Source organism: Arachis hypogaea, chromosome 16 (genome assembly GCF_003086295.3).
Source record: "Arachis hypogaea cultivar Tifrunner chromosome 16, arahy.Tifrunner.gnm2.J5K5, whole genome shotgun sequence".
Classification (NCBI taxonomy): Eukaryota; Viridiplantae; Streptophyta; class Magnoliopsida; order Fabales; family Fabaceae; genus Arachis; species Arachis hypogaea.
The window spans coordinates 127,965,565-127,978,919 of NC_092051.1; the positions used below are offsets into that span (position 1 = coordinate 127,965,565).

A 13,355-nucleotide genomic window follows, 5' to 3' on the forward strand; every position below is an offset into this window, starting at 1 on the left:
GTTTTCAGCGCCGTTACCAAGGAATGGAACCGTCACGATTTCCGTGCACCAAGTTTTTGGCGCCGTTGCTGGGGATTGTTCGAGTTTGGACAACTGACGGTTCATCCTGTTGCTCAGATTAAGTAATTTTATTTTAATTTTAAGCTTTTTGTTTTTATTATTCTTATTTTCAAAAATTTCAAAAAAAATTTCTTTTTTCGTTTTTCCCAATTAATTTTCGAAAAAAATAAAAAAAAGTTTAATAAATTAATGAAACCAAAAATATTTTGTGTTTCTTGTTTGAGTCTAGAGTCAAGTTTAAAGTTTGGTGTCAATTGAATCTTTTTAATTTTCTAAAAAAATTATTTTCGAAAATTTCATGCATTGCATTCTTCATGATCTTCAAGTTGTTCTTGGCCAGTCTTCTTGTTTGATCTTCATATTTTCTTGTTTTGTGTCTTTTCTTATTTTTCATATGCATTCTTGAAACATTAATGTCTAAAGAATAAAAATTTTTAAGTTTGGTGTCTTGCATGTTTTCTTTTCTTGAAAATTTTTCAAAAATAAGTTCTTAGTGTTCATCTTGATATTCTAAGTGTTCTTAGTGTTCATCTTGACATTCATAGTGTTCTTGCATGCATCACATGTTTTGATCCAAAATTTTCATGCATTGAGTCTTTTTGATGTTTTTCTCTTTCATCATTAAAAATTCAAAAAATCAAAAAAATATCTTTCCCTTATTCTATCATAAAATTTCGAAAATTTGGGTTGACTTTTTCAAAAATTTTTCAAAATTAGTTGTTTCTTATGAGTCAAATCAAATTTTCATTTTAAAAACTCTATCTTTTTTAAAAAATCAAATCTTTTTCATTTTTCTTTCATAATTTTCGAAAATTTCAAATTGATTTTCAAAAATCTTTTTCTTATTTCTATTTCATATTTTCGAATTTAATACTAACAATTAATGTGATTGATTCAAAAATATTAAGTTGTTACTTGTCTATTAAGAAAGGTTCAATCTTTAAATTTTAAAATCATATCTTTTAGTTTCTTGTTAGTCAAGTAATCAACTTTAATTTTCAAAATCAAATCTTTTTAAATTTCTTTTTCAAATCTTTTTCAAAATAAATTTCAATCACATCTTTTTCAAAATCAATTCCAAAATCTTTTCTAACTTCTTATCTTTTCAAATTTGATTTTCAAATATTTTTCAGTTAACCACTTAACTTTTTGATTGATTCTTATCTTTTTCAAAACTACCTAACTAATTCTCTCTCTATAATTTTCGAAAATCCCTTCCCTCTTTTTCAAAATTCCTTTTTTTTAACTAATTGTTTTAATTTTTAATTTAATTTGATTTCAATTTTAATTTTCGAAATTTAACTTTAAATTTTATTTTTTTAATTTAATTAATTTCGAAATTTTCTCCCTCTTATCTCCTTCTCTTTATTTATTTATCTACTAACATTTCTCTTCCACCTAAAATTCGAACCCCATCTTCCTCTCTGTGTTCGAATTTTTCCTCTTCTCCTTCTTACATTCTTCTCTTCTTATATTTGTATAAGAAATTTCTATACTGTGACATAGAGAATTTCATATTTTCTTTTGTGTTCTCTTCTTTTTCATATGAGCAGGAACAGGGATAAGAACATTCTTGTTGAAGCTGATCCTGAACCTGAAAGGACTCTGAAGAGGAAGCTAAGGGAAGCTAAAGCACAACTCTCTGGAGAAAATCTGACAGAAATTTTCGAAAAAGAAGGAGACATGGCAAAAAAATAATAACAATGCAAGGAAGATGCTTGGTAACTTTACTGCACCTAATTCCAATTTACATGGAAGAAGCATCTCAATCCCTGCCATTGGAGCAAACAACTTTGAGCTGAAACCTCAATTAGTTTCTCTGATGCAACAAAACTGCAAGTTTTATGGACTTCCATCAGAAGATCTCTTTCAGTTCTTAACTGAATTCTTGCAGATCTGTGATACTGTTAAGACCAATGGGGTTGATCCCGAGGTCTACAGGCTTATGCTTTTCCCATTTGCTGTAAGAGACAGAGCTAGAATATGGTTGGACTCTCAACCTAAGGATAGCCTGAACTCTTGGGATAAGCTGGTCACGGCTTTCTTAGCCAAGTTCTTTCCTCCTCAAAAGCTTAGTAAGCTTAGAGTGGATGTCCAAACCTTCAAACAGAAAGAAGGTGAATCCCTCTATGAAGCTTGGGAGAGATACAAGGAACTGACCAAAAAGTGTCCTTCTGACATGCTTTCAGAATGGACCATCCTGGATATATTCTATGATGGTCTGTCTGAGCTATCAAAGATGTCACTAGACCATTCTGTAGGTGGATCCATTCACCTAAAGAAAATGCCTGCAGAAGCTCAAGAACTCATTGACATGGTTGCAAATAACCAGTTCATGTACACTTCTGAAAGGAATCCTGTGAATAATGGGATGCCTATGAGGAAGGGAGTTCTTGAAATTGATACTCTGAATGCCATATTGGCTCAGAATAAAATATTGACTCAGCAAGTCAATATGATCTCTCAGAGTCTGAATGGATTGAAGGAATCATCCAACAGTACTAAAGAGGCATCTTCTGAAAAAGAAGCTTATGATCCTGAGAACCCTGCAATAGCAGAGGTGGATTACATGGGTGAACCCTATGGAAACACCTATAATCCCTCATGGAGGAATCATCTAAATCTCTCATGGAAGGATCAACAAAAGCCTCAACAAGGCTTTAATAATGGTGGAAGAAACAGGTTTAGCAATAGCAAGCCTTTTCCATCATCCACTCAGCAACAGACAGAGAATTCTGAGCAGAATCCATCTAGCTTAGCAAATATAGTCTCTGATCTATCTAAGGTCACTTTAAGTTTCATGAATGAGACAAGGTCCTCCATTAGAAATTTGGAGGCACAAGTGGGCCAGCTGAGTAAAAGAGTTACTGAAACTCCTCCTAGTACTCTCCCAAGCAATACAGAAGAGAATCCAAGAAGAGAGTGCAAGGCCATTGATTTAACCAACATGGCCGAACCTACAAGGGAGGGAGAGGACGTGAATCCCAGTGAGGAAGACCTCCTGGGACGTCCAGTGATCAATAAGGAGTTTCCCTCTGAGGAACCAAAGGAATATGAGACTCATCTAGAGACCATAGAGATTCCATTGAACCTCCTTATGCCATTCATGAGCTCTGATGAGTATTCTTCTTCTGAAGAGAATGAAGATGTTACGAAAGAGCAAGTTGCCAAGTACGACCTTGGTGCAATCATGAAGCTGAATGCTAAATTATTTGGTAATGAGACTTGGGAAGATGAATCTCCCTTGCTCATCAATGAACTAAGTGATCTGGATCAACTGAGATTGCCTAAGAAGAAACAGGATCCTGGAAAGTTCTTAATACCTTGTACCATAGGCACCATGACCTTTGAGAAGGCTCTATGTGACCTTGGATCAGGGATAAACCTCATGCCACTCTCTGTAATGGAGAAACTGGGAATCTTTGAGGTGCAAGCTGCCAGAATCTCATTAGAGATGGCAGACAACTCCAGAAAATAGGCTTATGGACAAGTAGAAGACGTGCTAGTAAAGGTTGAAGGCCTTTACATCCCTGCTGCTTTCATAATCCTGGACACAGGGAAGGATGAGGATGAATCCATCATCCTTGGAAGACCCTTCCTAGCCACAGCAAGAGCTGTGATTGATGTGGACAGAGGAGAATTGATCCTTCAGCTGAATGAGGACAACCTTGTGTTTAAAACTCAAGGATCTCCTTCTGTAACCATGGAGAGGAAGCATAAAAATCTTCTCTCATTGCAGAGTCAACCAAAGCCCCCACAGTCAAACTCTAAATTTGGTGTTGGGAGGTTCCAACAATGCTCTGAACATCTGTGAGGCTCCATGAGAGCTCACTGTCAAGCTATTGACATTAAAGAAGCGCTTGTTGCGAGGCAACCCAATGTTATCTAATTATATTTATTTATTTTCCATTGTTATTCTATGTTTTCTTTAGGTTGATGATCATGTGAAGTCACAAAAACTACTGAAAAAAATAAAAAATAGAGTAAAAAAAATAGAATGAAAAACAGCACACCCTGGAGGAGAACAGTCTGGCGTTTAAACGCCAGAAACAGGCACCAAGCTGGCGTTTAACGCCAGAAACAAGCATCTACCTGGCGTTAAATGCCAGAACAGAGCATGGAAGTGGTGTTTAACGCCAGAAACAGGAAGCAGTCTGGCGTTGAACGCCAGGATTGCATGTATAGGGCATTTTACACGTTTAAAGGGTACAGGGATAAAAAATCCTTGACACCTGAAGATCTATGGACCCCACAGGATCCCCACCTAACCCTATTCTCTCCTCTTCACACCTTTTCATAACTCTCTTCCCCAAATGCCCTTCCCCATCACCCTCTCACCACTCACATCCATCTTCTCTTCCCCATAAACCCCACCTACCTTCAAATTCAACATATTTTCCCTCCCAAACCCAACCCTAAATGGCCGAACCCTAAACCCCTCCCCACCTCTATATAAACCCCTCATTCCTTCTTCTATTTCACACAACACAACCCTCTCTTCTTCCACTTGGCCAAAACCTACTCTCTCCCTCTCCTCCATTTCTCTTCTTCTTCTACTTCTTTCCTTCTTCTTTTGCTCAGGGACGAGCAAACATTTTAAGTTTGGTGTGGTAAAAGCATTGCTTTTTGTTTTCCATAACCATTTATGGCACCTAAAGCCAGAGAAACCTCTAGAAAGAGGAAAGGAAAGGAAATTGCTTCCACCTCTGAGTCATGGGAAATGGAGAGATTCATCTCAAAGGTCCATCAAGACCATTCTATGAAGTTGTGGCCAAGAAGAAAGTGATCCCTGAGGTTCCTTTCAAGCTCAAAAGGAATGAGTATCCGGAGATCCGACTTGAGATTCAAAGAAGAGGTTGGGAAGTTCTCACCAACCCCATTCAACAAGTCGGGATCCTAATGGTTCAAGAGTTATATGCAAACGCATGGATCACAAGAAATTGACTCAAGAGGCAAGCCGGTTCAATTAAGAAGGCACGACCTCAAACCAGTGGCTAGGGGATGGCTAGAGTTCATTCAACGCTCAATCATTCCTACTAGTAACCGGTCTGAAGTTACTATAGACTGGGCCATCATGATACATAGTATCATGATTGGAGAGGAGGTGGAAGTTCATGAGATTATACCTCAAGAACTTTACAAGGTGGCTGACAAGTCCTCCACTTGGGCAAGGTTAGCCTTTCCTCACCTCATTTGCCACCTCTACAATTTGGCTGGAATTGACATAGAGGGAGATATCCTTATTGAAGAGGACAAGCCCATCACTAAGAAAAAGATGGATCAAACAAGAGATCATGGACCTCAACATGAGCATGAGGAGATTCCTCACCATAAAATCCCTGAGATGCCTCAAGGGATGCACTTCCCTCCACAAAACTATTGGGAACAAATCAACACTTTCCTAGGAGAATTAAGTTCCAACATGGGACAACTAAGGGTGGAGCACCAAGAGCACTCCATCATCCTCCATGAAATTAGAGAAGATCAAAGAGCTATGAGGGAGGAGCAAGAAAGACAAGGAAGAGACATAGAGGAGCTCAAGAGCACCATTGGTTCTTCAAGAAGAGGAAGACGCCACCCTCACTAAGGTGGACTCATTCCTTAATCTCCTTGTTTATTTATTTTTCTATTTTTTTATTTTTGAGCTTTATGTTTATTTATATTTGTGTCTTATTACAAGATCATTAGTGTCTAAGTGTCTATGCCTTTAAGCTATGAATATGAATCCACCACCTCTCTTGAATGAAAAATGTTTTAATTACAAAAGAACAAGAAGTACATGGTTTCGAATTCATCCTTGAAACTAGTTTAATTATTTTGATGTGGTGGCAATACTTTTTGTTTTCTGAATGTATGCTTGAACAGTGTATATGTCTTTTGAATTTGATGTTTATGAATGTTAAATATGTTGGCTCTTGAAGAATAAGAAAAAAGGAGAAATGTTATTTGATAATCTGAAAAATCATAAAAATGATTCTTGAAGCAAGAAAAAGCAGTGAATACAAAAGCTTGCAGAAAAAAAAAGGAAAAAAAAAAAAGAAAGAGAAAGAGAAAAAGCAAGCAGAAAAAGCCAAAAGCTCTTTAAACCAAAAGGCAAGAGCAAAAAGCCAATAGCCCTTAAAACCAAAAGGCAAGGGTAATAAAAAAAGGATCCAAGGCTTTGAGCATCAGTGGATAGGATGGCCTAAAGGAATAAAATCCTGGCCTAAGCGGCTAAACCAAGCTGTCCCTAACCATGTGCTTGTGGCGTGAAGGTGTCAAGTGAAAACTTGAGACTGAGCGGTTAAAGTCAAGGTCCAAAGCAAAAAAAAAGAGTGTGCTTAAGAACCCTGGACACCTCTAATTGGAGACTTTAGCAAAGCTGAGTCACAATCTGAAAAGGTTCACCCAGTTATGTGTCTGTGGCATTTATGTATCCGGTGGTAATACTGGAAAACAAAGTGCTTAGGGCCACGGCCAAGACTCATAAAGTAGTTGTGTTCAAGAATCAACATACTGAACTTGGAGAATCAATAACACTATCTGAATTCTAATTTCCTATAGATGCCAATCATTCTGAACTTCAATGGATAAAGTGAGATGCCAAAACTATTCAAGAGGCAAAAAGCTACAAGTCCCGCTCATCTGATTGGAGCTAAGTTTCATTGATATTTTGGAATTTATAGTATATTCTCTTATTTTTATCCTATTTTATTTTCAGTTACTTGGGGACAAGCAACAATTTAAGTTTGGTGTTGTGATGAGCGGATAATTTATACGCTTTTTGGCATTGTTTTTACATAGTTTTTAGTATGATTTAGTTAGTTTTTAGTATATTTTTATTAGTTTTTACTTAAAATTCACATTTCTGGACTTTACTATGAGTTTGTGTGTTTTTCTGTGATTTCAGGTATTCTCTGGCTGAAATTGAGGGACCTGAGCAAAAATCAGATTCAGAGGTTGAAGAAGGAGTGCAGATGCTGTTGGATTCTGACCTCTCTGCACTCAAAGTGGATTTTCTGGAGCTACAAAACTCCAAATGGTGCGTTCTCAATTTCGTTGGAAAGTAAACATCCAGGGCTTTCCAGCAATATATAATAGTCCATACTTTACCCGAGTTTAGATGACGCAAACTGGCATTCAACGCCAGTTCCATGCTGCATTTTGGAGTTAAACGCCAGAAACAGGTTGCAAAGTGGAGTTAAACGCCAGAAACAGGTTACAAACTGGCGTTCAACTCCAAGAGAAGCCTCTACACGTGTAAAGCTCAATACTCAGCCCAAGCACATACCAAGTGGGCCCCAGAAGTGGATTTCTGCATCATTTACTCATTTCTGTAAACCCTAGTAACTAGTTTAGTATAAATAGGACTTTTTACTATTGTATTTACATCTTTGGATTGTCTTTTGATCTTTAGATCACGTTTGGGGGCTGGCCATTCGGCCATGCCTGAACCTTCATCACTTATGTATTTTCAATGGTAGAGTTTCTACACACCATAGATTAAGGTGTGGAGCTCTGCTGTTCCTCATGAATTAATACAAAGTATTACTGTTTTTCTATTCAATTCAAGCTTATTCCTATTCTCAGATATCCATTCGCACCCAAGAACATGATGAATGTGATGATTATGTGACGCTCATCATCATTCTCATTTATGAACGCGTGCCTGACAAACACTTCCGTTCTACATGCAAACAAGCTAGAATGAATATCTCTTAGATATCTAATACAGGGGACCGAGTCCGAGATATTAAAATCTTTGTGGTATAATTTAGAACCCATGGATGGCCATTCTTGAGATCCGAAAAGTCTAAACCTTGTCTGTGGTATTCCGAGTAGGATCTGGGAAGGGATGGCTGTGACGAGCTTCAAACTCGCGAGTGCTGGGTGTAGTGACAGACGCAAAAAGATAGTAAATCCTATTCTAGTATGATCGAGAACCGACAGATGATTAGCCATGCAGTGACAGCGCATTGGACCATTTTCACAGAGAGGATGGGATGTAGCCATTGACAACGGTGATGCCCTACATAAAGCTTGCCATGGAAAGGAGTAGGAATGGTTGGATGAAGATAGCAGGATAGCAGAGGTTCAGAGGAACGAAAGCATCTCTATACGCTTATCTGAAATTCTCACTAATGAATTACATAAGTATCTCTATCCTAGTTTATGTTTTATTTATCTTTTAATTATTAAAACTCTATATCCATTTGAGTCCGCCTGACTGAGATTTACAAGGTGACCATAGCTTGCTTCAAGTTGACAATCTCCGTGGGATCGACCCTTACTCACGTAAGGTTTATTACTTGGACGACCCAGTGCAGTTGCTGGTCAGTTGTGCGAAGTTGTGACAAAGAATTAAGATTATGAACGTGCGTATAAAGTTTTCAGCGCCGTTACCAAGGAATGGAACCGTCACGATTTCCGCGCACCAATAGGTAAACTTGGGTTGATCCTTCTTGCCTTTGTTTTTGAATCTCAGTAATCTCCTCATTTTTCTTGCAAAGAGCACAATTTCTTCATCTGAAAAACTGGCATCAGATTCTTCTTCTTTAGCTTTCATTCTCGATTTCAATGCTACACTTTTTTTTGTCATCTCTGTCTTGAGACATGTGAGTAGTTTCATAAGCCAGAAGCTTGCCTCTTAACTCATCATAGGTGATTTTTATCAAATCATTTCTTTCAGAGATGGTTGTACTTTTTACTTCTCACTTCTTGGTAAGACTCCTCAAGATCTTCCTTACCAAGGTTTCTTCGGAATAGCTTTTTTCCATGGCATCCAGGTTGTTGATAATTATTGAGAATCTTTCGAACATTTGATCGATGCTTTCGTCCTCCTTCATATTGAACATCTCATACTCCTTCATTAGCATATCAATCCTGGTTTCTCTAACTTGCTTGGTTCCTTCATGGGTGAGTTTGAGCTTGTCCCAGATTTCTTTAGCCATTTTACACCTTGAAACTTTTCTGTATTCTTCAAAACTGATAGCACAGTACATTAGGTTGATTGCCTTGGCATTGAATTCAATCTTCTTCTTTTCTTTCTCTGTCCACTCGTTGTCTTCCTTTGGCACCACATCTCTATTAGCGTTTTACTTTTTTGGAATGTCTGGTCCATTGACAGTAATCTTTTAGATGTTGCAGTCGATTGACTGCACGAAAATATGCATTCTCTCTTTCCAGTACGAGTAGTTACTACCGTTGAAGTAGGGAAGTCTATTATTTGACTGTCCTTCGGTGAGTGTGTACGCCATGATGTTAGATCCCATGTTGTTGGCCATGGATCTTTACTCCAAGCTGTGAAGCTTGACTCCTTGAGACCTTGCTCCTGATACCGATTGATGAAACTGCTAGAACTTGAGAAGGGTGTTGAATCAAGTTAACTCAAATTTGAACTTATTAAGCTCTGTTTTTGCAGAAGCTAAATATGCAGGAGATTTTTTTGTTTTGTCTCATACACCAGATAGAAACAAAGAAGGGAAGAAGAGAAAGGGGACAACATGTATCCTGGTTCGGTTTTTATGTACCATGAAACCTACGTCCAGTCTCTACCACAACCATGTTGAAATTTTCACTATAATGAAACTGATTACAACCGCTAATACTAATGAATTACAACCTAATTCATCTAGTATCCTTCACTAAACTTTCTACCCAAAGCTTAGCTACCCAAGTGCTGTCCCAACTTGGCAAGGAGAACTAATCCTAGTTCACTGAAACCAAATTACATAGAAATAATTCATTTGGCTTTTTCATGCATCTCTCTAACCTTTTCTCTCATAGCTTTTACTACTCACATAATTAGCCTTTTCTCAATTACAAAAAGATGACATTAGATAGCCATAACAAAGAAAATCAGAAATGAAGCACTAGTAGAAGAAAAAGAATTCAACTCAAGTTTGTTTAGATGATACTCTTGAATTTGCTCTATTTTTCTTGCTTTCAAATGTTGACATAAGGCCTCTTTTATTGAATCATCTTGCTCTTCCAATTTGTTTTTCATTGCCTCTTCCAATTCCTCGTACCATCAACCTATTGAAGCTGTCTCTATTGGCATGCAATGCTTTCTCCATTCTGCTCCATTAACTCTACTTGTTGAGGAGTTGCTCCACCACCTCTGCTTTTTGTGAAACTTTTTCACTACCTCTGTTGTCCTTGTGTTACTGTATTGTTCTTGCATGTTGCATTTTGCTCTTTCTTTTTTTCTGAATGTTGATCCTCTGATGTCCTTGTAGTGGTATGTTGATGTCCTAGTGTCTTGAGAGTGTACCAACTGTCTTTGTTGTGTTGTTAGTGTCTTTTTGTTCCAGCTGTCCTTTATTTTTCATAATAAAGACAAATGCCCCTTTATCACTTTGTTAATGTAAATCCTTCTTTCTTTGCATTTTGCTGAACGGTGCTTGTTAAATTCATTGGGTTTTAGCATTAACTTGAAGCATTAAAGGAATACTCAAGCAATATTGTTGGACTGAGAAATGAATAATGAGCCTGCATCACTAAAAAACACATTAAACCATAATTGGGTTTTTAGCCCAATAAATATTTGTCATTATAATTGTGTATCAAAATCAATCTAAACTCAACAATATCATATTAAGCTTTAGTGGCAGAATCTTTTAAATTCAATGTTTTTGAAATTTTATAAAGAAAGCTATTTGAAGATTAAGATTATATATAGGGTAAGTTGTTGTTTGCATTGAAGTTTAAGATATAAGAAAGACATATAAGTAAGCTTACCGAATAAGTGTTGAGGGAGAAATTAGAAGGAAATAAAATGAATATATGATCGACACGTGGCTTAATAGAATGATTCAATTCATGGCCATTCTATATTAGAGAGATTGGTTCTGTCCAAAACATCAACATGCACCAACAATGAACAATGATTCTCTCTTGCTCTCTCTTTTTTCATCTTAACATTTAGAAAATCAGATCTACAAAGAAACCTTCCTCCAGGCCCACAGAGACTACCATTCATCGGCAACCTTCACCAAATTGGTGAACTCCGCTATCTATCACTTCAAGAATCGTCAAGTCATCATGGGCCATTCATGTTCTTGAAGTTGGGTTCTATTCCTACTTTGGTGGTCTCCTCCGCCGAGATAGCCAAAGAGACCTTCAAGAACCATGAAATGGCTTTCTTCGGCCGTCCCAAACTTTATGCCATGAACCGTTTTGGATACAACGGTTCAGCTATGACTTTCACTCCTTACGGTGACTACTGGAAGGAAATAAGGAAAATTGTGATGTTGGATTTGCTGAGTGCAAAGAGGGTTCAATCTTTTCAAGCTGTGAGGTTTGAAGAGGTTCAAGTTCTCCTCCATTTCATAGCACTTTCCTGCGGTAGTCCTGTTAACCTAAGCCACTTGAAGCTTTCTCTTACCAGTAAAAAGGTATTGTTCAAATTGTTTTGTTTGGACACATTAATTTTTCTTTAACCAGTTGCCTAAATAATATACAAATATAGATTAAGGATTTGAATTATTATTGTAAAAAAATGAATAATTATTAGTTCAAAGAGATTGGCTCATTATTTTTTATTTGCAAAAATAAACTTTTATTATTGATTTAGTATTTGGCTTATTTTTGTAGTATCTCATTTAATCTGTTAATTTTAATTATCAATAATATTATAAGATCAATAAAATTTATTTTTTTAATATTTAGTCAATAAAAGTATTTTATACTAAATTTTAAATTCTACATCCTGAATGTTAATAGTAAAAAATTATAATATTGCTAGAAGGTAATGAATCCTAATATTTCTCTATCTCTTTTCATAATTTTTGATGCGAAGAATCTTGTCCCTAAAGTTTGCAATTGTAATTACAAGAGCTAGTTTATCCGTTTTCATTATTTGAAAAAATTCTTTTCGTTCCTGGCTCATGAACTTCTAAATTAGTTAAATATTGTGAAGGTTGATTTGTTTGTTTTTTTTAATTCTTCATTCTACAATGTAATATTACCAGAAGTTGCCCTTGCCCAATTTATTGTCTCATTTGAAAACAAATTGCAAATGTCCTTCATTTCTTGCACTAAGTCATCATCTTCAGCCTTTTATATTTTGCAAAGTTAAGAAAGTCCCCTAAAGAGAAGCTAAATCTAAATATTTTCTCCTAAACCATTGTGTTTTTTTTTTTTATTTTTAAGCTGTTGTAAGTTTTAAGGGTCCTAGGAACCTAAAACTTTAAAACAGATTTTGACAATAAGGTTATCTGCATTTGCAAATTATTTTATGGAAGTTGTTGATCCATAAAATGATCGTCATAGACATGTAGTTGAAACGAACCTCCCAAATCCAAAAGAAAAAGGGCAAAATTTAAAATGCTACAATCAATATGGTTCCTTTTTGCTCCTTTTGATTATAGATTGAACACTATCTAAATATCTGATCTTTGACTTTCTATTGCCTTGTACTTGTGCAAGGAGATTGATGTTGCATAATTTTTTGCGTAGTCCATATCGTTGTTTTGTTTTTCACGCCACCTTCTTAGCTTATTCTTAACTGCTTCTTTCGTAGAATCTGCTATATCTGCATTCCTAAGAGTCATATAAGTTGCAGCCTTGATTTCTCAAATTACTTTCAGGTTAGCTTCTACTTTCTTGTCCACTTCTATTTTTCTTGCATTGATTGCTTTCACCAAAGCGTGTGCAGCAGCTTATGTATCCTAAAAGCATCTTGAACAAGCATTTTTACAAACACATTGAAGGCTCTTGTAGGGAGTGTTTATATTATTTGTGCAAGAAATGACTTATATAAATTATTATATGAATAATTTGTTTTTCATAACTGATTATGATAAAAACTAATTGGGTGCTATTTGTTATGAATGACCGTATAATGAAAATAAGCGAGTAGTTGAGTACATCGTTGATAAATGTGAAAAGAAAGAGGATAAGAAAATGAAATTCACATTTGATTCTATGAAAAAAATAAAACGGACAAAACATTCATCTAAATGAAAAAAAATATTCATTCTTTTCACAGCCAGATAGTAAATTGATTTCTTTTGAGAAAAAAGGGGAGAAAAAAGACGACATCTTTTTTTTTTTCCAAAGATAAATGTTATTTTATTAATATAAAATAAAGATTTTTCCATAAGGAAGTACAAAAGAATTGGATAATTCTATTTATCATCAACTGTGATTGAAAGATTAAGAGTTTATAAAAGAGTAAAGTAAGAGTAAAGAGAATTAGCAGCATCCATCAGGTATGTCTCACGAGTTCACGCACTAAACTGTTGGCTTCTTTCACTATCTCTGGTGCCGGACTTATTACCTTCTCAAAAACACATTGATTCCTCGCTTTTCAA

The 13,355-nt window shown here is 36.1% G+C and overlaps 1 protein-coding gene and 1 non-coding gene across 2 annotated transcripts; one reads left to right on the forward strand and one right to left on the reverse strand.

Annotated features, from left to right (window-relative positions):
* Window positions 1-2,137: 2,137 nt before the first annotated feature.
* On the reverse strand, window positions 2,138-2,245 carry LOC112759974 (small nucleolar RNA R71). Its single transcript, XR_003180433.1, has one exon. It is a non-coding gene; the product is annotated as a small nucleolar RNA R71 (small nucleolar RNA).
* Window positions 2,246-11,093: 8,848 nt separating this feature from the next.
* On the forward strand, window positions 11,094-11,646 carry LOC140180226 (cytochrome P450 71A9-like). Its single transcript, XM_072220673.1, has 2 exons — window positions 11,094-11,435; window positions 11,635-11,646. The coding sequence occupies exons 1-2, from the start codon at window positions 11,094-11,096 to the stop codon at window positions 11,644-11,646; spliced, it is 354 nt and encodes a 117-aa protein (XP_072076774.1).
* Window positions 11,647-13,355: the final 1,709 nt, after the last annotated feature.

Excerpts from the sequence above, each read along its gene's own strand:
- LOC140180226 (XM_072220673.1), top strand. The coding sequence starts at position 11,094 with ATGTTCTTGAAGTTGGGTTCTATTCCTACTTTGGTGGTCTCCTCCGCC.